Source organism: Geotrypetes seraphini, chromosome 12 (genome assembly GCF_902459505.1).
Source record: "Geotrypetes seraphini chromosome 12, aGeoSer1.1, whole genome shotgun sequence".
NCBI classification, from domain to species: Eukaryota; Metazoa; Chordata; class Amphibia; order Gymnophiona; family Dermophiidae; genus Geotrypetes; species Geotrypetes seraphini.
Window position 1 is genome coordinate 112,327,620 of NC_047095.1, and position 23,286 is coordinate 112,350,905.

General features: G+C 42.4%; 1 protein-coding gene across 1 annotated transcript in view; it reads left to right on the forward strand.

Annotated features, from left to right (window-relative positions):
* LOC117346301 (deleted in malignant brain tumors 1 protein-like) overlaps nucleotides 1–23,286 on the forward strand; it is an 88,078-nt gene that overhangs the window by 49,570 nt on the left and 15,222 nt on the right. Inside the window, exons 10-13 of the mRNA XM_033915701.1 lie at nucleotides 4,820–5,137; nucleotides 7,710–7,726; nucleotides 13,579–13,879; nucleotides 21,631–21,945. Of these exons, the coding sequence (XP_033771592.1) occupies nucleotides 4,820–5,137; nucleotides 7,710–7,726; nucleotides 13,579–13,879; nucleotides 21,631–21,945 (951 nt within the window). The remainder of the gene's footprint in view (nucleotides 1–4,819; nucleotides 5,138–7,709; nucleotides 7,727–13,578; nucleotides 13,880–21,630; nucleotides 21,946–23,286) is intronic.

A 23,286-nucleotide genomic window follows, 5' to 3' on the forward strand; every position in this document is an offset into this window, starting at 1 on the left:
AGCTCTATGGGCAGTAGCAGCACTAGTGGAGATCTGAGACTTGGGTCTCAAAATCTCTGTTATTTACCAACTAAGATAAAGAGATTATTTTAAGAGGAAAGTAGCAGATGGATAGGCAGTTGTCTGTGATTAGAGTCAAAGAAAGGCTGTGACAGTGGAGGATGACAGCTGGCAACTAGGGATGGGCGTTTTTAGCCTTAAATGATAAGAAAATTCCCAAATTTGAGGATTTTTTCCCCTTGCATTTTATGGGTGGAGGAGTAGCCTAATGGACCACCTGTTTGTCTTGGCAGGTCTTGCCCATAGAGGGAAGCCAGCTTCTAAGGCTACCATTTCCAGGTGGATTCGCATAGCCATTTCTGCAGCTTATGTGGTGGTCAAAAAGAGGCCCCCCCCCTCAGGGTCCGGGCTCCTTCAACCAGAGGGTTTTCCTCCTCTTGGGCAGAGTCCTCCTTGGTACACTCACCAAGTTTTACAGGATTGATGTGGCAGCCAAGCAGGATGCTGCTTTTGGTGCCTCTGTGTTGGCAGCGGGCTCATCAGTCTCACCCTGAATTTTCCGGACTGCTCTGTTACATCCCACTGGTCCCGGAATAAAGTGAGATTGTACAAGAATGAAAGATTAGGTTCTTACCTCTGCTAATTTTATTTCTTGTAAATCCAGGAATCCGCCCTATACTTACTGATTCACCAACTGTCTGCCTTTACAAATACTGATAAGCTGCGTTTCTGTCCAGTTTTTATATGAGTGCCATCAGAATGGGGCTAGCACTCAGCTTGTGGGTTCCCCAGTTAGGACACCCTCATTTTGTTTCTACTTCTAGCACTGTTATTGTCATTCAGGTTACTGATGTTTGTTATCCTGATTTGATTATGTTCCCTTGTAGCTGTTTTGCATTTATAATTGTGAGCAGAATATACGTACTTGTCGGGGAGTGTACCCGTACCCCTCTCTCTCTCTCTCTTGTTCTTATCCTCTACAGATATTCCTGGCTGCTTTCAGACTGACTGGTGAGCATGCGTAGGGAGGAGGTATGTAAAGGAAGGGGGAAAAGCCTCTGAAATTTTGAGGCTTCCTACAGACCCTGGCGGGTAGAGGCAAATAACCCACTGGTCCCGGAATAAAGTGTGTATTTACAAGAAAGAAGATTAGCAGAGGTAAGAACCTAATCTTTTGATGTCAACATAATATCAACGAACCACCTAATAAGCATGCATTAAAACATTCAAATAACATAGATGTGATGCTAATGTTATTCCTACAATACAGCTTACCATGTGGCAGTGGGGTCAGGTGCAGATATATAAATGGGGGCAGGAAGGGCAGTACACAGTTAGTTGGGATAAACAGCTGGGTGGCTAAACTCAAGGCAATTTTTGTAGTTATGGTATGTGCAGCAAGCTAGTCCAAGTGCGGAATGAGTGTAAAGTCAGCAATCGTATATATTAAAGGCTTTGGAGCAGAGTCAGGTTTTCACTGCTTCCTGAAATAGTCTTGAGTTAGAAGACATAGTTACAAGAGTGTGGAGGCCACTGATGGGTATTACATCTTATAATTTCTTTTGATAAGGGTACAGATAGTGATGCATCTTGAGAGGATCTTAGGCAAATTTATTCTTTTACTACCACTGGCCTCTTTGTCTGAAGGCCTTGCAAATTAAACCTAGTGGGGTTTTTAAAAAAAATTTTGCCCTATAGTATAGCCAGTGTAGTTTTTGCAGGAAAAAGTGTGATGTGGTTATGCCACTTGCAGCTCTCTAATCAGTCATGCTGCAGCATTCCGAATTAGTTGGAACTGATGCAAATTCTTTTTGGTTTGAACAGTGTGCAGGGCACTACAGTAGCCTAATTGTGATGTTATTATGGCATAGACCACTGTGGTCAGACTCATCTTGTCAATATCGGGAGAGAGATTTCATAGCTGCCACAGGCAATAGGAACAATGTTGATAAGTTGTTTGAATTATTTCCAGGTGACTCAATGAGGTTAGATCTTGGGCATCATATGGGAGGATAATGGTAATGTCGTCTGCATAACTGAAAGATGTTAACATTTAGGTTATCTAAGGTGGTACCGAGAGAGGACATAAAGAGATTAAATAGAATGGGTGATAGTGGAGAGTGGCACTGTTCCCTCTAAGCTGAGCAGGAGTCCTCCACCCACAGTCTCACCAATAGAGGGTGCTGTTTTACTGTCACATTTTTCAATTGTGAGGGACAGGCAAGTTCTGCAGGACTCCAGGGAACATACCTGTCCTTAGCGACTGAAAATATTCCACCCCCTAGTGGTAGCAATGCAGCTGGAGGACACCTGCTCAGCTTAGAGGGAACACCACCCCTGAGGAACTTCACAAGGGTTAGACCATGGGTCTGATTTAAAATCATTTAGTTTGACTCTATAAGTTCTTGTTTTGAGGAATCCTTGGAACCAGTTATAGACCTTACCAGAAATCCCAATGGCGTCTAGTATCTGGAGTAGATTGGAGTAGAATTTGTGGGATCAGAGTGAGTGATGAGTCTAGCGGTATCCCCAAATTCCTGACCTGTGATTTTAGGGGGAGTTCATACTTCCCAAATGGTATTTTGAAGTATTTGTGTTGAGTACTCCAAGAATCTCTGTTTCGCTTGGGTTCAGCCAGAGTTTGTTGTTGCCTGCTCATTCCTGAGTTGCAAATTGTGTGCCAGTAGTATTCCATGACGAGATTCTGGATCTTCCACCAGGGGTTCAAGAATAGATGACATGTACGTCAGTTCAGCGGATGGCCACCAGGATGGTCTTGGGGCTCAAGGATCTTCCGTATGAAGTAAGGCTGAATAAATTGCAGCTGTACTCACTTGAAGAACGAAGAGAGAGAGGAGACATGATTGAGACATTTAAATATATCACGGGTCGTATCGAGGTGGAAGAGGATATCTTTCGTCTTATGGGACCTTCGTCCACCAGAGGGCATCCGCTGAAAATCAGGGGAGGGAAATTTCATGGGGACTCCAGAAAGTGTTTCTTCACTGAGAGGGTGGTCGATCATTGGAATGAACTCCCACGGCAGGTGATTGAGGCCAACAGCGTGGCAGATTTCAAAAATAAATGGGATATTCAGTGGGATCTCTAATGAGGTAAGGGCAGGAGGTTGGTGAGCAAACTCATGGGGGAAGGGTCACTGGAGTGGGCAGACTTGATGGGCTTTGGCCCTTTTCTGCCGTCATTTTTCTATGTTTCTATGTTTCTATGTTACGTGTCTGTCACTGCCGGGCCGATGTACCTCTGTAAACGTTCGCCAGCACAAGAGCTCAGGGCCACATCTGGAAGGCCTTTAAGCACACATAGACATCGACGTGATGACATTACGCACATGCATCAACATCATTTATTTATTTATTTATTCAATTTTCTATACCGTCCTCCCAGGGGAGCTCAGAACGTTTACATGCATTTTATTAAGGGATTCAAGCAGTTTTCCCTCTCTGTCCCGGCGGGCTCACAATCTATCGAACGTACCTGGGGCAATGGGGGGGATTAAGTGACTTGCTGAGGGTCACAAGGAGCAGCGTGGGTTTGAACCCACAACCTCAGGGTGCTGCGCCACCCTCATTACGTTGACATCTGCACATGCTTGGAGGCCCTCTAGACATGGCCCCGAGCTCAGGGAAGACGAGACGAGGTTCGTGTGGGGATGGAGCGGGGAAGGGTTGTGGGCAGAACGGGGCAGGGCCAGGTGTCCTCTTTTTTTGTGTGTGCCATGAAATCATTTGCTCCATTAGTGTGCCGGAGCTAAAAAAAAAGTTTGCGGGACACTGGGTGTGACAGTCAGTTTACTCAAAGCTGTGGGTACTTTTGGTTTAGTGGGTTTGAGTAGTTGCATATCATCAGCATAGGTATAAAATTTTGTGTCAATTGACCGAGAAAAAGTTTAGCCAGAGGGCTTGAGGTGGATAAATAAAATAGAAGACAGTATGGATCCCTAGGGCAGGAGTGGATCCCTGTGGAGGAGTGTGTGGCGCAATGGTTGGAGCTACAGCCTCAGCACCCTGGGGTTGTGGGTTCAAACCCCGCCGCTGCTCCTTGTGACCCTGGGCAAGTCACTCAGTCCTCCGTAGCCCCAGGTACGTTAGATTGACTGTGAGCCCACCGGGACAGAGAGGAAAAAATACTCGAGTACCTGATTGTAAAACCGCGTAGACAACCTTGATAGGCGGTATATAAAAACCTGATAAACTTGAAACCCTTCAGTTCAGTGCCCAAGGTAATGATGTACTATTGCTGAACAGAACCGATTTTTGAAGGTCTGACAAATAGGATTTGAAAAAGTTCTCGACCAGTTGAATTGCCTGTTCCTGGATAACTGGTCATTTTCAGCAGCTCTTTACTGATCAAGAAGATCACATTAAAGTCAGTCCTATCTTTATGCAGTGCCGCCCCTAGAGCAAACTTAATCAGCTCTAGAAACTCAAAAATTAAATGCCAAAGCCCAGATGTGGCCCAGCATTGAATTTCTGGGCCTAACGCTGGTAGCAGCTAGTAAAATGTGGAGCACTATTGGCTGAATATCGACTCCAAAGACAGAGCTGGGGGGCTGTAGGAAAAATATGGCAAATCAAGGTGAATCTTGTTATGGTTTGCCTTTCTCATCAGAATGAATCCATGTTGAGTATCTTGGTTCAAACATAAATAAATAAAAGCTTACAGATATTGTAATTTCTAGGACTTTGTTCTGCTCACTTTCCGCCCTTATACTTTATTTATTCTACTGGGTATTCTATTGTATATTAATATTTGAATAATACCGGTGCCAATGATTAAGCCGCTTGCTTAAATATTTCAGGGCAACTTCCCATCAGGTTGATGAATGGTCCCAATCGCTGTGCCGGAAGAGTGGAGGTTCTACAAGGGACCCAGTGGGGCACCATTTGTGACGATGACTGGGATTTGGATGATGCTCGGGTTGTGTGCAGACAGCTAAACTGCTCGCTGCCTCTGTCTGCGTCCTCAAGCGCCCAGTTCAAAGAGGGAACCGGCCCAATCTGGCTGGATAACGTGCAATGCAAAGGACACGAGACCCATCTGGCCCAGTGTAAAGCCAATGCATGGAGCGAACACAACTGTAAACACAGTGAGGATGCTGGAATTATATGCACTGGTAATGCTAATCTTAAATTTTCTAAGAAAATGTTATGGTGTATGCGTAGTCTTGAATTAACAACTGGCAGCGACACCTACAAGTATTAACAATTACCCTACTATTGTGCCTCGACATACTCTGGGATATTTATTAGTCCATATATCGATGCAATATAGGGCATCTTTTACTCTGACTGCAAATCAGTAAAGTCAATAAGTGACCAACTGAGCGGTTTCTTGAGTGGGCAGACTTGTTGGGCCATCGGCCCTTTTCTGCCATACTCTATGTTTCTAACTGAGGAAGTAGATTTTTAGGGGGGATCTTTTCAACAGTTGGGTTATTATAGTGTGAGGAAGGGGAATCCCTCTGTTCACTGAATCACAGATTTCAAGGTGCAGGGAGCTGCTTGTGCCTCTGATGTCATGGCAAAGGGGAGAATGTCATAAGAACATAAGAACATAAGCAGTGCCTCCGCCGGGTCAGACCATAGGTCCATCCTGCCCGGCAGTCCGCTCCCGCAGCGGCCCAAACAGGTCACGGCCTGTCTGAATCACCAGAAGGGGCTCCCTTGCCACCTTGGTTTCTCATTGAAGTCCTATCTTCCCATCGAAGTCCTAACCCTCTGGTCTTGCACATGCACGACCTGGTTGGGTTTCTATACTTATTACCTGGTTAGCTTTCTATACTTGTGTTACATCCCAGCTCCTCCCTCAGTATCCCACGATCCCTTTATCCCTCAGGAATCCCTCAGGAATCCATCATGCGCACTGTATGGACTTCTTCCACTGCCAAGAGCAGAGAGCTACCATTGAATCTTTTGAAAGATTCAGGGGGGGGGGGGGGGTTACAGCCAGAGAACAGTGTCGAGAGAGAAAGAACTGCAGTTGGATTGAGAAGGGGAAGGGAGTAGTTTGGAGAAGGGAAAAACAGCTTGTCTCTCTTGAGTTACCGTATTTCACCGCATATAAGCCGCCCCAGTGTATAGGCCGCAAAAAATGCCTATACTTTTAAAAACTCTTTGATAAGCCACCCCATGTTACAAGCCGCAGCTTATCTAAGAGTTTTAAAACCACATGGGGGCGGACTATACACATCCTTCCCTCCCTTATACATCCCTCCCCCAGTACATATAGTACCTCCGCCGGCTTCCTCCTGCCTCCTGCAATGTCGCGGCTGCGGTGCAGGGCAGGAGCGATCTTTTCAGCATCCAGCTGCTTTCTCGATGCCTGCGTCAGTTCTTGCGAAACCCATGAGAACTGACACAGGCATCGAGGAAGAAGCGCGGTGGTGGCTGGACGCTGAAAAGATTGCTCCTGCCCTGCACCGCGGCTACAACATGGCAGGAGGCCAGTGAGGGAGCTGCATTATTTTAAAAGGAACGGGGGGGGGGGGGGGTCTACTAATAGGGTGGCTTATCTATGATGTCGTTAGATAGGCTGCCCCATATAAGGAAGCTGTACCCACTGTTTGGATTGCAAAACCCATATATAGGCTGCAGCCTATATATGAGGAAATACAGTAATAGTTTTGAGGGAGCTAGCATAGAATTTCTCTAAGCAGCTGGCTACCTCTATCCATATAGCTCTGGGAATCAGTGTCCCAGAACCCTGAATATATGTTATGTTAATCAGGTTTTCTATTCTATCTTTAACTTTTCAGTTCAAGGTCGGACTATATTACAAGAGATTGGGTAAGTTACCCAGGAAGCTATAAATGAACAGTTTGACATGGACATTCAATAGATTTGCTAGCACAGTTATTAATATAGTTAGGTCAGAGTAACAAATACATAGTTACAAGTACTGTATCATTGTTCGCTCATCGTTATGTCCCAGGAGTTTCATTAGATTAGACAGTTAAAAAAATGGGCTTTTAAAATCAGGTTTGGTTCCCTGTCTTGGTACAGAAATGCTTTTCAAAGTTTTCAGAACCTGAGATAGTGGTTACTAGGGTTAGGTTTCCTCGGACATGTCCTCTACCTGAGGACTCTGTTGGCTTCCTGCCTCCAGCCGGCTGGCCTGCCTTCTCAAGAATGGCGGGCCTGCCCCTTTCCGGTGCATCATGGGATGCACTGGGGAGGGGCCTTAGGCCCTGATTAGTCCTGGCGCTTAAGGCCATGGGAGTGGCCTAAGCGATCTGGCCAATTGGAATCTTAGGCCATTCCCAGTGCATCCCATAATGCACTGAAAATTATACCTCCTGCCGGTAATGTACCAGGGGGGATGTTCTGGCAGGAGGGACTGGGCATCTCTCCTGCTAGCGATGTATGGGGAGTGTGGGGATTCCAGCAGGAGGGACTGAGCGAAGTATGGGGAGGGTGGGGGAGTTCAGGCAGGAGGGACTGGGCATCCCTCCTGCTGGCAATGTATGGGGGAATGGGCGACCACGGCCACTAAACTTATCGTGGCAGGAAGATCCCTTGTGCAATAAGCTCAGCAGCCACGTCTGCTTACAATGTAGGCTAGCATTTTGCTGCCCTACATTGTAAGCGTCTACCGCGGGCCTAGGGAGATGCTTACGGCCACCTAAGGCTACTTCCAAGCCTAGCCACATCCACACCTAGCCTTAGGCGGGCTTACATGCCTCCCTAGACTCCCAGAGCCACCTCCAATATAGGCGGCCTGCCTCGGGAGGTTTTTTGTTTTTAAAAACGTGCATCCCGATTGGCTGGTTAGGCAGCAGTTGACCACCTACAATTGGGATGCCATTTATAGAAATTGGCCCTTTGTATCCAGTCCTGGAAAGATCTCTGCCACACCCTATCTGTGCTATTCACGCAAAGTATGGGAGGGGTGGGGCTTGTTGGGGGGAGGCCTGCAGGCAGGAGGGATTGGGCATCCCTCCTGCCTATTGCATTTGGGAGGTGCTTTGGGGTTCTGGCAGGAGGAAGTGGGCATCCCTCCTGCTGCGGGACTTCAACGGGGGGCGGGGGGTTCTGGCAGAAGGAAGTCGGCATCCCTCCTTCCAATGTTGGAGGGTTCCCTGCTGCAGCTGCTCAGCTGATTGCGGCAAGGGTATTCCCCCCTGATCAGCTGAGCCAACAGGACTCCCCAAAGCTGCGGGGAGCACTGCCATCTCAGCTGATTGTGGATAACATCCCCTGCTTTGATCAACTTATGCCTGTTGCGGCCTGTCTTTAGGATCCCGTGGGTAGCATAGATAGGCGGCTGAAATATAAATCAGGATTTTCTGGGCCTACATTTCAGCCGTCTATTTTGGTTGAATTTAGGTGCGATTCTGTAACCGGTGCTCTTGTGTGATTGACACATGATCAGTGGCTGGTTTTTAGACAGGCACTGACATAGGTACCGGTTACAGAATCCGTCCCTAACTGCTTTAATCACCTTCTCTGGCAATGAGTTCCAGAGCTTATGTATTCAAAAAATATTTCCTCCTATTTGGTTTAAAAGTTTTCCCATGGTGTTCGAGGTCATTGTTTTTATGACGACAGTTATTCTTGCGATTGGTGATGTGTTGCAGAATGTGTATTGACTGTTTTTGCTTTTTGAAAATAAAAATTGTTTCACATAAAAGTTTTCCCATGTAATTTCATTGAGTGTTCCCTGGTTTTTGTACTTTTTGAAAGGGAGAAAAATCGATTTACTCTTACCCGTTCTACACCATTAAGGATTTTATAGATCTCAATCATATCTCTTAATCGTCTCTTTGCCAAGCTGAAAAGCCCTAATCTTTTAGTCTTTCCTTATATGAGAGGAGTTCCATCCTTTTTATCATTTTAGTCGCTCTTCTTTGAACCTTTTCTAATTCCATTATATCTTTTTGAGATACCGTGACCAAAACTGTGCAATACTCAAGGTGAGGACGCACAATGGAGTGATACAGAGGCATTATAATATTCTGTCTTATTTACATAACGTAACAAATTCACTTATATACTGCAGTAGCATCTCAGTTCAATGCGGTTAACCACAATCAAGAGACTTTACAAGCATAGTGTATTAGAATCATATTCATACCATCCCTTTCCTAATAATTCCTAGCATCCTGTTTGCTTTTTGGGCTGCTGCTATACCTAGACCCTGCTATGCCTGCTAGAGACCATCTATTAATGCTGTAGGCTACAACAGTTAAGTTTCTCTCTCTAGCAGAAAAATCAAGTTTTAAAACTATGGTGAAAAGGCTTTTATACTATGGAAACTAGCTAATAAGTAATTTTGCTCTTTTAAGATCTAACCTGTATCTAATCTAATCTAAGGCTTGGCTTTATATACCGAGACATCAATCCAAGAAAGAACATAAGAACATCTCTGGATCAGATCCTGGGTCCATCAAGTCCGGTGATCCGCACAAGCTGAGGCTCCGCCAGATGTACCCTGGCATAGTTTTAATCCCCGTATGCTTCTCAAGGGAGATGTGCATCTAATTTACCCTTACCCGTATCACTCTATGCCACTCTTAAGGAGATGTGCATCTAGTTTTACCCTTAAATCCTAGAACGGTGGATTCTGCAATTACTTCCTCTGGGAGAGCATTCCAGGTGTCCACCACTCGCTGTGTGAAACAGAACTTCCTGATATTCATCCTGGACCTGTCCCCCCTCAGCTTTGATACTCTTTGGGGTTCCGAAATGCTGCTACTATTTGGGGTTTTGGAATCTTGCTACACTTTGAGATTCTGCATGGAATCTTAATACATAAGAACATAAGAATTGCCATCTCCGGATCAGACCCTGGGTCCATCAAGTCCGGTGATCCGCACACGCGGAGGCCCCGCCAGGTGCACCCTGGCATAGTTTTAGTCCCCGTATGCTTCTCAAGGGAGATGTGCATCTAATTTACCCTTACCCGTATCACTCTATGCCACTCTTAAGGAGATGTGCATCTAGTTTTACCCTTAAATCCTAGAACGGTGGATTCTGCAATTACTTCCTCTGGGAGAGCATTCCAGGTGTCCACCACTCGCTGCGTGAAACAGAACTTCCTGATATTCGTCCTGGACCTGTCCCCCCTTAGCTTTGATACTCTTTGGGGTTCCGAAATACTGCTACTATTTGGGGTTTTGGAATCTTGCTACACTTTGAGATTCTGCATGGAATCTTAATACATAAGAACATAAGAATTGCCATCTCTGGATCAGACCCTGGATCCATCAAGTCCAGTGATCTGCACACGCGGAGGCCCCGCCAGGTGCACCCTGGCATAGTTTTAGTCCCCGTATGCTTCTCAAGGGAGATGTGCATCTAATTTACCCTTACCCGTATCACTCTATGCCACTCTTAAGGAGATGTGCATCTAGTTTTACCCTTAAATCCTAGAACAGTGGATTCTGCAATTACTTCCTCTGGGAGAGCATTCCAGGTGTCCATCACTCGCTGCGTGAAACAGAACTTCCTGATATTCGTCCTGGACCTGTCCCCCCTCAGCTTCAGTCTATGTCCTCTTGTCCGTGTCACATTGGACATTGTAAACAACTGCTTTCCCTGCTCCATTTTGTCGACTCCTTTCAGTATTTTGAAAGTCTCGATCAGATTCCCTCGCAGTCTCCTCTTCTCAAGGGAGAACAACCCCAGTCTCGTAAGTCGTTCCTCGTAGTCCAGGTTCTCCAAACCTTTCACTAGCTTCGTTGCTCGTCTCTGCATCCTCTCTAGCAGTTTTATATCTCTTTACAATAGTTAATAAATAAAAAACATAAAGAATAAGACTAAGTTTCTATATCTACATAGAAACCTACAATTTTATCTTTTATCCCCCAAATTATCAACACACGGAACAAAATAATGTTTACTTACCCAGAAATGTCCTCTTCTCTTCTCAGAATATTCAAATATTTTCAAATGTAGCACACTCCACTTAGGAAGCAGTTTTTTGCTCTGCAATCTAAAGTTTAGCATTCAGCGTATGTTCTTATGTTTTCCTTGTCCTTTCATTCATTTTCAGGACAAGATATATCTCTTTTTTTTGATCCACTATATCTGGATACATTTGTCTCAGCTTATGAAAAGAAATAAAAGGATTTGGATTCATTAACTAATAGATCTAGTTCCTTGAATTTTGGGAAAGGTTCTTTCCCTCTTTTGGATTTGTACTCTGTTTCCTTTGCTTTGTCTCCTTTTCCTTTTGATGTGGACTTTAGGAACATTTTCTTTTGTAATCATTTTAATATTTCCTTTTGTATGAAGATCTTTGATGTTCCTTTCTTGTTATACAATTGATTGTAAATTAAGATGGAAACTTAAAAAAAAAAGGAGGTCTAGTTTCAAGTTTGATTAAATTGCAATTTCAAATTTCAAAGCGATGGACACTTAAAAATTAGAAGAGACGTACTACATTTATTACATTACGTGTACCAAAACACATAAGCTAGACTCACTAATGACCTTCCACAGAGCAGTAAAGACCTTCCTCTTCCGCCAATCGGGCCATTAAAAACTGCCTACTCAATATACTTCTAGTACTCTTCACTATGACCAGTCTGGTCTCTAGAATAAGCTCCGTTATTGTCTACTGTAACCTATTTGTTGTCATGACTAGTCTGTTTTCAAACGATTGAGAATGTCTACTTGTAACCCGTTCTGAGCTTCTGGGAGAACGGGATAGAAATCGAAATAAATAAATACAGACGGGGAAAGGATGGAACTACAATTTAATTTAAGAGGTAATTTGTTCATGAAAATTAAGATTAAGATAGCCTCATGGGAAGTTCAAGTTTTGAATGATTCTTTGAAGAGCCAACACTTTCATGCTTTAATGCTCCCTTAAATTTGTTTAGGATCCTTTCTTCCCTAATATAGCCTGGTAACGAGTTCCATATTTGTGGAGCTGTGACTGAGAAAATAGTATCACGTCTTGTGTAAATTATTCTCAGAGTCGGAATAGAAAGAAGATTTTTGTCCTCCGATCTTAAAGTTCTTATGGGAGTGTAAGGTATTAGGTATCTTTCTAGGAATATTGGTGCTTTATCTGTTAATATTTTAAATGTTGACAATGCTATCTTGTACGTGATTCTATGTATTATAGGTAGCCAATGAGTTTTCTGGAGGAGAGGCTCTCTTTTACAAAGGCGCGCTAAGTTTTTTTATCGTGGATTTAGCGTGTGCTAAATCAACACATGCGCTAACCGCTAATGCATCCATAGCATAACATGCGTGCACTAAAAAGCTTAGCGTACCTTTGTAAAAGAGGGGGATAGTCATAGTTTTTCTTATTAGTGATGACTTTTATTGCGGTGTTTTGAATTCTTTGTAAACGTCGTAATTCGTTTAGAGTAATTCCTTTATATAAAGAGTTGCAGTAATCCAACTTAGATATTATCAAAGAATGTATTAAAGTGTTCAGTGAAGCCTTATCAAGAAAAGAGGCTAAAGATCTAATGTAATGTAATGTAATTTATTTCTTATATACCGCTACATCCGTTAGGTTCTAAGCGGTTTACAGAAAATATACATTAAGATTAGAAATATGAAAGGTACTTGGAAAATTCCCTTACTGTCCCGAAGGCTCACAATCTAACTAAAGTACCTGGAGGGTAATAGAGAAGTGAAAAGTAGAGTTAGAGGAAAAATAAAAATAAAATAAACATTTTAACAAGACAGCATTGATCTAAATACTTTGGAAGGTAGAAGAGAGGAGAGAAAGGAATAGAAGCAGAAGGGGGAGCCGTTGAACAGTAGAATTCTGGAGAAATTTAAATGATAGAAATAGAACAAAACAAAGACAAAAGGCAAAACAATAGATAAGATTAAAGATAAATCATAAGCTGGAAAGAAAAATAAAATAAAACTTTGTCTTCAATCCACGGTTTCAGCGTCAGTGATGAAGTGGAGCAAGTAAGTTTAGGAGGAGCGATTGACGTTTCCAGAAAGGGCTTCTTCAGGGAAGAGACTTGGCAGACAGTCCCAGGATGCCTATGTCTCCTCCCCTGCGATGTTCTCCCATCCATGCATTCCCTCCCAGACACACTGCCCGTGCCCCAGCCGCTCCAAGGAGGCTGCCCCAGATGAGGTCCACGGTGAATGCAGGATTCTCTCCTCTGCGGGAAAGCCGCCCGGAGCCGACAGTCGATCTTCTTAGTGGATTGCAGGGGGGGAAGAGTTCACACTCTTGGTAGGATTGGGTCTGTGTGCTCTCGGTGGTTGTGGCTGGTCTCATTGCTGCTTAGGTGTAAAAGCAGTTGATCTCCACTGCTGCTGATATTTAAAAGCAGGCAGATTGATCTCTCCATGCGCAGTCTATGAAAACAACTCCTAACCACTGCACTGATTTGTTTATGATAGTTGAGTCTTTGATCTAGTATGACCCCTAATAATTTAATCTTGGGGACTTCTTGAATGGGAGTATTTTTAACGACAGTCGGTGAATTTTGCGTTATTCCTTCTTTTGCCTCAAGGCACTTCACTTACGTTGGCGTATCATCTTAGTGAATGAGCTATTTAAAAAGCACAGTCAGGTCCAGTTTTCTCACCCACTATGTTTCATATTTATCATTTTGTTTTCCTAACAGACCTGAGAATAGTGGACGGTCCAAGTTCCTGTGCCGGTCGAGTGGAAGTGGCTCAAGGGGATCAATGGGCAACTGTGTGCAGCGAAGGCTGGGATCTGCGGGATGCTCAGGTTGTGTGTAAGCAACTGAAATGCGGCTCCGTGTTGGCAGCACCGGGAAAATCTCAGTATGGGCACGGGAATGGAACCACGTGGTATTCAGAGGTGAACTGCAAAGGCACAGAGGATTTCCTCAGCAAATGCTCAGCCAGCACAGGGAATACGAATTGCAATGTTGCTGGAAACGCTGGCGTGGTGTGTTCAGGTAATTTTTTTTTTTTTTACAATTTCTGTATCAATTTAACTTTGGGCAAGATTCTCAAAACTGGAACGCCGTCGGCTAAACTGTTTTCTGGCGGTTTAGCCTGCACGCATTTTAGCGGCGGATTATCATATAAACATGTCTTTAGCGAGGTTTATAGCAGTCTCCGATAATGGCATGCAAATGTGCTCTCTGACATTGAAATGAGCCCCCTGGTAGATTCCTAAAAATCGCCGAGGCATTTTTGAAGAGCGGCGTCGGCTTTTGGCGACAACAAAGCAGCGACTGGTTCGGGGGTGCCGGTACAGTGCCAGTGCTTGTGTTTTGACTGTGGCTAATGAAAAAAAAAAGTGTATCTAATATATTTTAAAGTGGAGGGTAGTAAAATCACGCTTCTTTTTTTTTAAATTTATTTATAATTTTGAATACATTACAATATCCAATAATTAAAAAAAAAAAAAAAAAAAGGAAAATCACATAAAACAATACATAATCAAATCATATATACATAATTCCTTTTAAGCCCACATTAATGGGGAGTATATCTTGCTATTTCTAACAGAATAAAGTTCAGGAAAATAAAGGACAATAATTCTTGGTTCACACTAAAGAACCTTGAATCATTCCTTAAAATGGGATACTATTTATATTATCCTCCTCAAATTCTCAGCTGGGTGAAACAAATCTCATTTCTAATTCTATTCTCTTGCAACTAAAAATTGTTGTAGTAGTTGTATAGGATCCCAAAAAGAATATTCAATATCTTGTAACTTGATCATACATTTACAGGGAAATTTCAGGTAAAAGGATGCATCCAGTGCCAACACTCTATCCTTCAATTTCAAAAATTCTTTTCTCCTCAACTGAGTGGTTCTAGATACATCCGGAAAAATCCTAACCAAATCCCCACAAAATTTCATTAACCTATTTTTGAAGTAAAGTTTCATTATCAACATCTTATCCATCTCGCTCATGCATGTTATTACCAGGGTGGATCGACTCTGAATCACATCCTGTGTATCTTCCAAAAAATCAGTCAAATTTACCTCTGGTGTGGTCAGATGGTCCACCTCCTGGGCAGATTCAACTTTTTTTGGAGGAATATAATAATATTTATTTATTGGAAAATTCTCCGCATTGGCTATTCCCAGTACTTCTTTAAAAAACTTCCTTAATAAAATCTCAGGTGACAATAAATGAGTTACTGGAAAATTAACCAAGCGGAGATTTTTCGCTCTATTCATATTCTCTATAGATTCAATTTTAGAATGTATCACTGTAGAATCAAATCACGCTTCTTTTGAGTTTTTGGGAGAGACAGACATGTTTCATGCACGCTTGTTAAAAGCGGTTTCTTCTTGAGCACGTGAATGATACCCTTGTTGTATGTTTCTGGCTATGGGGGGTCCTGATAAACTTTACATTAAAAACAAATTACAAGAGTTACCTAAATTATAGTAGGTTTTTTGGGGAGAGAAAGGCATGTTTTATGCGCGATTGATAAGTCTCTCCCGCTGCCAGCAGGAGAGTGGTTTCTTTTTAAATGGCGTTTTTTTCTGCGCATGTACATGCAAATGTAGGAAATCTTCACTGCTGTCCGCCAATCTTATTTGCATGCGCAGTTTTTTTAAAGAATGCCTTGGGTTTTTAGATTCGGTATCAAAACGGCTGCGTTAGCAGACCATCGCTTTTTAATGCGGGGTTTTTGAGAATCCTGGCCTTTGACTTTTAAAATGATCCAGTGAGGTCGGCTTGAAGGTCAAGTGGTATTTGCTAGTGTTTAGTTGAGTAGCCGAACTCCTGCTGTTAGGGGTCTGTTAGGAGTAAAGAAGATCATATAATATCAAACCCCCATAAGGACAACCAGAAATCGCAACCTCTTTGCCTACCCGAAGGTCATAGGTTGCAAACACAGAACCTTTCTGGATAGAACTTTTAAGTCTCAAGCTGGCAGACAGCAAACCTGGCTAGGCAACTTCACCGACAAAGCCAGGCAGGCCTAGGGGCCTTTCGGAAAGAAATCAAGACCGCTCTGTTCAATAGATTTATTTCCTAGCCAGACAACACCCCCCCCCCCATCCCAAAGCTTCTCTCTTCATGCTGATACTACGCTTCTTCTCTAATAGTATTCTGTTCTTCACTTGACTATTCAGTGTTTTCCTCACCATCTGTATTCTGTAATTCGCTGACCATCCAGCCCCTTTTTGATGTAACATGTTTAAGATTATATAGTAACATAGTAGATGACGGCAGATAAAGACCCGAATGGTCCATCCAGTTTGCCCAACCTGATTCAATTTAAATTTTATTTTATTTTATTTTTTTTAATTTTTCTTCTTAGCTATTTCTGGGCAAGAATCCAAAGCTTTACCCGGTACTGTGCTTGGGTTCCAACTGCCGAAATCTCTGTTAAGACTTACTCCAGCCCATCTACACCCTCCCAGCCATTGAAGCCCCTCCAGCCCATCCTCCACCAAACGGCCATATACAGACACAGACCGTGCAAGTCTGCCCAGTACTGGCCTAGTTCAATATTTAATATTATCTTCTGTGTTCATCCCACGCTTCTTTGAACTCAGTCACAGTTTTACTCTCCACCATCTCTCTCGGGAGCGCATTCCAGGCATCCACTACCCTCTCCGTAAAGTAGAATTTCCTAACATTGCCCCTGAATCTACCACCCCTCAGGGGCAATGTTAGGAACTTCTACTGTAACCTATTTGTAACCTGTAATCACTGACTACTCAGTGACTTCCTACCTGTCCTCATCTTGTAATTCGCCAATTGTACAGCTCTCTTTCACTGTAATTTGCTGATTGTACAGCTCTCTTTCACTGTAAACCGCCTAGAAGTCGCAAGATTATGGCGGTATTGAAAAAATAAAGTTATTATTATTATTAATAAACACAACTAAACCTGCCATCCAGAAAACACCTCCACTACAAGCGAATTTTCCACTCTATGCTAACTTATCTGGGTGTAAAAACCTGGAATGACCTCCCAGAAGCAATCGGGAAAGAGACAAACTACACCGCATTCAGGAAAAACCTAAAGACCTACCTCTTTGACATTTAACTGTTTCAGCTTCTGTATTTCACCCCCTACTTCTAGGCCCCTCCCCTTACTTCTCCATGGTCCCCCCCCTCTAATTGTCCCTTCCTCTTTGATCTGTCGCCTTGAGCTTGTATAGGTTTGTGCGACTCACAAATGGAAGATTAGATTAGGATATCTTTATATTTATATCTGGGGAAAAAAAGCCTCAGAAACTGGAGCCATATGCAGAGCAAATTCTCTAAAGCGCACTGTTTTAGCGTATTAGATCAAGTATGCTCCTCATTGTAGTCATTGGCAAAAAAACCCCAACTATATTGTAATGATTTTTATTTTTATTTTTTTTCTTTCTTTTAGTTAATATTACTTGTGTTTTACTTTATCTCTACTATAACCACATTCAGAATAACCCACAACTAAAAAGTACCAGATTATTGCACATAGAAAAAGAGTAGCTTCACTTATCTTATATTTGTTTGACACCTCACAGCTCTCTCTCATGTCATACGCTCTGTACCGCTAAGAAAGAGCCGATGCAGCCAGCGTTTCGCGGACTTGTTTTTACTGTGTCCGCTGCCTCGGGGCAGAATATCTTTGGCATGTTTTACTCTTTCTTAGAAGAATTTATACGAGACTGTTGACTTCGTTTGTTCATATGATCTCTGCACTTCTGGAAATTACTAACTAGAAATGGTCTTGCTTGTGTTTGGAGAAACTGAACTTACCTGTAGCAGGTGTTCTCCAAGGAATGCAAGATATACATTGTCACATATCTTCCTACCTCCCCTGGGAGTTGTATTCTTTATGCTTTTTTATCCAAATGCCAGGCCCTGTATGAGTTGGGCAGGAAGGTACTCACACGTGCATGGTGGTGGTCTGCCAAAAGCTTCTAGAAACAATAGAACACTGGGCAGCATCTGCACCAGAGCTCCATGGATGCCATCACCCACACGTGAGAATGTATATCCTGCTGTCCTCAAAGAACATGTGCTACAGGTGAATAACTTCACTTTTCCTGAACTTTCTAACATTACATTTGAGATAATGGTTCCATATTTATCAACCTTCCTGTCTTTGCAGATCATTTACCACCACCCATCCTCATCCTGTCACCATCCCACATGCTATTCAGCAGAGGAGGAGCACTACAAATCATCTGTTGGGTTCCTCCACTCCATACAGAGTGCTTAGTTTACTTTTATAATATAAATTTGTCACACCCTATTGCTGTTAAAACACTATCTGCAGAGGAGAATAAAGCAATCCATCACTTTCATACGTTAGAGAACTCAGATGGAGGCAAATATGTCTGTGTATACGAGGTGGGGCCACCTGGAAACACGTTCAAGTCACAGCAAAGCAATATAGTGGAAATCATTTTTGGTAAATATTCCTTCAGTTTGTGTTGTTGTTGTTGGTTTTTTTTTTTTAACTGAAGTTGTTTAAATGTGTCATTAACACAGAATTTAAAATCAATTTTTATTTCTCAACTGACTCAATGTTATAAGTGTCAAAATAAGCCGTTCCTGATTCCCTACTCTGCCCTCCCCCCATAACATCTAATGAGGTAAAATTCAAATTCCTTTATGAAAATTAGAAACCACAAGCCTATGGATGCATATGTAGCAATATCTTACCTGCTGGCATTCAATCTTGGGAAAAGGTAAACTTGGCTTCAGTAGGTCATTTCATTGTCCTTCTCTTTTACTTTTTAAATTCAGTACTCTGCTTTTCCAGCAGTCAACCTCTACTTGTTAAATGCAATTTTGATAGTTTAAATAATTGATTAATAGAATGTTCAGGCTGATTTAAAGTAAATAGCTAATAGGTCTAAATTTAAAGTAAATAGCTTGACCTCGCACCGGACCTCGCCCAACTCCTCTACGCATATGTCCTCTCCAGAATGGATTATTGTAACTCCCTATTCAATGGACTAACCAAAAATAATCTCAAACGCCTTCAACGGGTCCAAAATGCAGCTATCCGCCTCCTACACAACCTCAACTACCACGATCCCATCTCCCCAGCACTCCGTGCTGAACACTGGCTCCCAATTAGCCAGCGCTGTGCCTTCAAGGCCCTGACAATTGCCCACAAGACAATTTATTCCACCACCCCCTCCTACATAAAATCCAAGCTTCCCATCTACACCCCCACTCGCACCCTCCGCTCAAAATCGGAGATACGCCTATGCACCCCCCCCCCGGAAGGTCCCTCCTCACAGAAACTGCCCGCAAACGGTCCTACAGCCACTTCATTCCACACCTCTGGAACCAACTCCCCCCTCAACTCAGACAACAGAACTCATTATTAACATTCCGCAAATTGATAAACACCCTCCTCTTCATCTAAAGATCACCCTCTGTCTTCTCCCCCCCTTAAACCGCCTCTCTCCTCTCTCCCCTGCCTATCTTCTCCCTAAATTTCAGTATAGTCCTCTCTTAGTCCTTACACTGACAAACTGTATCTAAACTCATAGAACTGTTCTTAAACTAAACTACTTATATTTAAAGTCTACTCTTAATTTGCTTATTCTCCCTTTATTTAAATTACATCACATTCTTGTAGTCCAAACATTTAAACCTGTTGTACTTCTTATATGTCAAATTACTCTCCATTGTGTATGTTCACTTGTAGACCGTTCTGAGCTACTGGGAGGACGGGATAAAAATCTAAATAAATAAATAAATAGCTAATATATATATACATATATTTTTTTTAATATCATATTTATTAAATTGACAAACAAGTACAATCATAGAAGACAATATAATACAAGAGCAAATATGTCATATAGAAGAAAATGCGTTACCACGACTGAAATAACAGTATAATAACATAACAGCCCAACTGTCTACCCCGCCCACCCCTCCCTCCCAGGACTGCAGAGAAAAACAAAACATCAATGGATCAGCTCAAGGTCTGCCTAATGAAATACGACTGTGGGCAGTGGGGGTCAAGGTGTCCAAAAAGGGCTGCCAAACAGTGAGCAACACTCGTCCCTGCTTTGTGTCCCAATCAGAGATAGACATGGTTTCCATAAGCAATAGGTAAAGCATCGGGCTCGCCAATGGCCATAATTTGGACCTTAAGGCCCTATCCAAAGAAAGAGGATAGCTTTCAAGCCCGAAAGAATCACCCGCCGCTAAAAACCTTCGCAGCCTTTAGGTAGCGGGTGCTGAATGTCAAAAAGCCAAAACAAACTATAGCTATTACAATGCCATCGGACAATCCACATATGGCTGACCCGGGAAAAGATTTCCAACCAAAAGCTTCTGACCAAGGGACATTTCCAGAACATGTGAGCCAATGTCACTGTAGGGTGGCCACATTTCAGGCAAGACCCCACAGAGACGAGGGTTGCTCGATAGGCACGCCAGGGTGCAATATATTACATTACATTAGGGATTTCTATTCCGCCTGTGCCTTGCGGTTCTAGGCGGATTACAATAAAGATGATATCTGGGCATTTCCAGTAGAATTACATTACAGGAGAAGAGTAGATTACAAGTAACAGTGAAGAGTTACAATACATTCAATATCGCAGCAGATGTAACATAGCCACGGATTACAATAAAGAAGATATCTGGGCATTTCCAGTAGAATTACATTACAGGAGAAGTGTTAATTACAGGTAATAGTGAAGAATTACAGTACATTCAATATCACAGGAGATGTTACATAGCAACTGAGTCAATTTACAACTGGTGGAGAATAAGAATTACAATATATTCTAGATTACAAAAGATGTTACATGAGCTAAGTCAAGTTTCTTCGGATGGAGAGTAGCATCATTTGCCTATAAGTGGAGGTGTATTTATTGTTTTGATGATTGCATGATGTTGGTTAATTAATGTTGATGATATGGACAGTAGGGGTGTTTAGTTTGGGTTGGATAAAGAGATTCTAATTCCCAATGGAATTGGTTGGGAACTCATTAGGTGGCGGTTTAGATTGATGGGAGATATTTTTTGAACAGTAGTGTTTTTATTTCTTTTCGGAATTCTTTTATGTCTGTAATTTCGATCAGTAATTTTGAGATGTCGGAGTCAATATTAGCTGCCTGTGTTCCTAGTAGGTTGTCATAAAGTTTCTTACGTCGAGTACCATTGAGAGGAGGGTAGGTGAAAATGTTCTGTGTTCTCCTTCTTCTGGATAAGAGATAGTAGTGAAAACGGTTGTTTAGGTAGCTGGGTGCTGCGCCGTGGGTTACTTTGAATAGGAGACAGTAGAGTTTGAATTGTGTTCTTGCTTTTATTGGTAGCCAGTGAGATTCAGTCGACAAAGAAATTTATATCCCATTTCAAAGTAAGAGAGGTTGGGCAAGAGACCATGTAGCAATTTCAAAAAACGTTGAATATATATGTCTTGCAAGTTGAGCTGCAGTTCGGTATTCGAAGCCCGGGCATAGTCTAAAAAGGGAGAAAATTCCAGCATCGAATGGCAGAAGTATTTTAAAGGGACTATCAAGTGGGCATCCAACCAAAATACCTCAGAAAAGGTCTCATATGCGTTTAAACACAAAAACTGGGAAGGTAGGGAGGACACATAATTGTGGGTATGAAAAAATATCTAGATTGGGCCACCCATAGACAGTACATAACTGAGAGAAGGTTGGTAAGGTGCCTTCATCCCTAAGAATTTGATAGGTCTGAGATATATTAAGAAAAATTTATTAAAATTGCTACTCACCTATTTTTTAGGTGTTTTGCCTATCAGGTTAGTGAACGGCCACAATCACTGTTCTGGGAGATTGGAGGTTTACCATGGCAATCAATGGGGAACAGTGTGTGATGACAACTGGGACTTAGCAGATGCTGAGGTCGTGTGCCGAGAGCTGAACTGTGGACCTCCTTTATCAGCACTGGGTAATGGACAGTATGGACAAGGCTCTGACCCAATTTGGCTGAATGAAGTTTCCTGCAACGGGACAGAAGCTCTCCTTTCTGAATGTCATGCAAAAGCCTTCATGAATCACCACTGTTATCACTGGGAAGATGCTAGTGTTGAGTGTTCAGGTAATTCATGATTTTTTTTTTTTTTTTGAGTCCCTGGAAAGTAACTGTTAAAAGTAAATATTCATGAGACATTGCACAAAGAAAAAATATTTATTATAGCCCTGAAACATATATATTGCATATACTATACATACTCCATTAATGTGCTACATTCTGCCCACATCTATATTTACACAGACTGCTTTATTCAAAAATATACAAATCTTTTATTCATCTCTAGAAAATCTTCATTCTCAAATATATTTATTCAACAGAGGCAATACAAGGCAGACAGAATATGGGAGAGGGAGAAGAAGAATATGTCCCCACCCCTTACATACCAGCATTTAAAATAACTACTCCAAATTACTGTGTTGAATTGCTAAAGCTGGTGAAGCAGGATCAGTTCTGTCATTTTGTTAATGCATTTTTTTTAAAAAACTTATGTACACAGAGTCTCAGAAAATAAGCACATTAACATATGCTAAACAGTCTGCTAGTACAGGTATTGGTTTACAGCACTAAGGTCGCTACATCATGCTACAACTAGGCCGTGTGGTAAAATTCAAACATTAACCCATAAAGGGCTTCGGGGCTGTTGCCGCGCGGCAGCTGCTAATGCAGCTTTGTAGAAGAGGGGGTAACTGTTTAGTGTGAGTAAGGGTGGAATTAGGGCAGGATACGGGTGGCGACAGGGCATGGTTGTCCCTGAGAGCTAGTGTGCGGGACAGTCCCACGCACTAGCTGACATGACTAGCGATAGATACAAAAGAGAGCAGCCTCACAATCGTCCTCTGCTTGACAGCCACCTGAAATCGGCAGCGTCTTGTCTCCATCGTGAGTTTAGCGTTGGTTCCCGAAGAAGGGATGTTTGAAGTCCCTGAAACCATGCTTGGTTGAACCACCCGATGAAGTCTACTGTGCAATGGAGTAACTTCCACTAGTAGAGCGCTAAACTGACTGGGAAAATAAGCTAAAGTGTCTTTTTTTTTCCAGCTTTGTACCACTCAGAGGAGGCTGTGACCGAACCCGTTCACCTCTCTGCTAAATAACTTTTGCTATTGAATTGCTCCATAAATTGATTAAATTCATTGAAATAAGTGTTAATTTGCACTATTTAGTTGTCACTTTATATAATGGTACTAGAAATACCTATATGTGGAGGAAAAGATCTCAGATTCACCACTTAGGGAACATGTATGTTTCCTCCCTAAAGTATTGCGGTGTTGGGTCTCTTTCATTGATCAAAAAAAACCTCCACTTCACCACAATTTGCTAATCATAAATATATATTTTTACATATTTAACTTATTTTATGTCAATATTAGCATACTCTAATTATTAGAATGAAACTCCTACCAG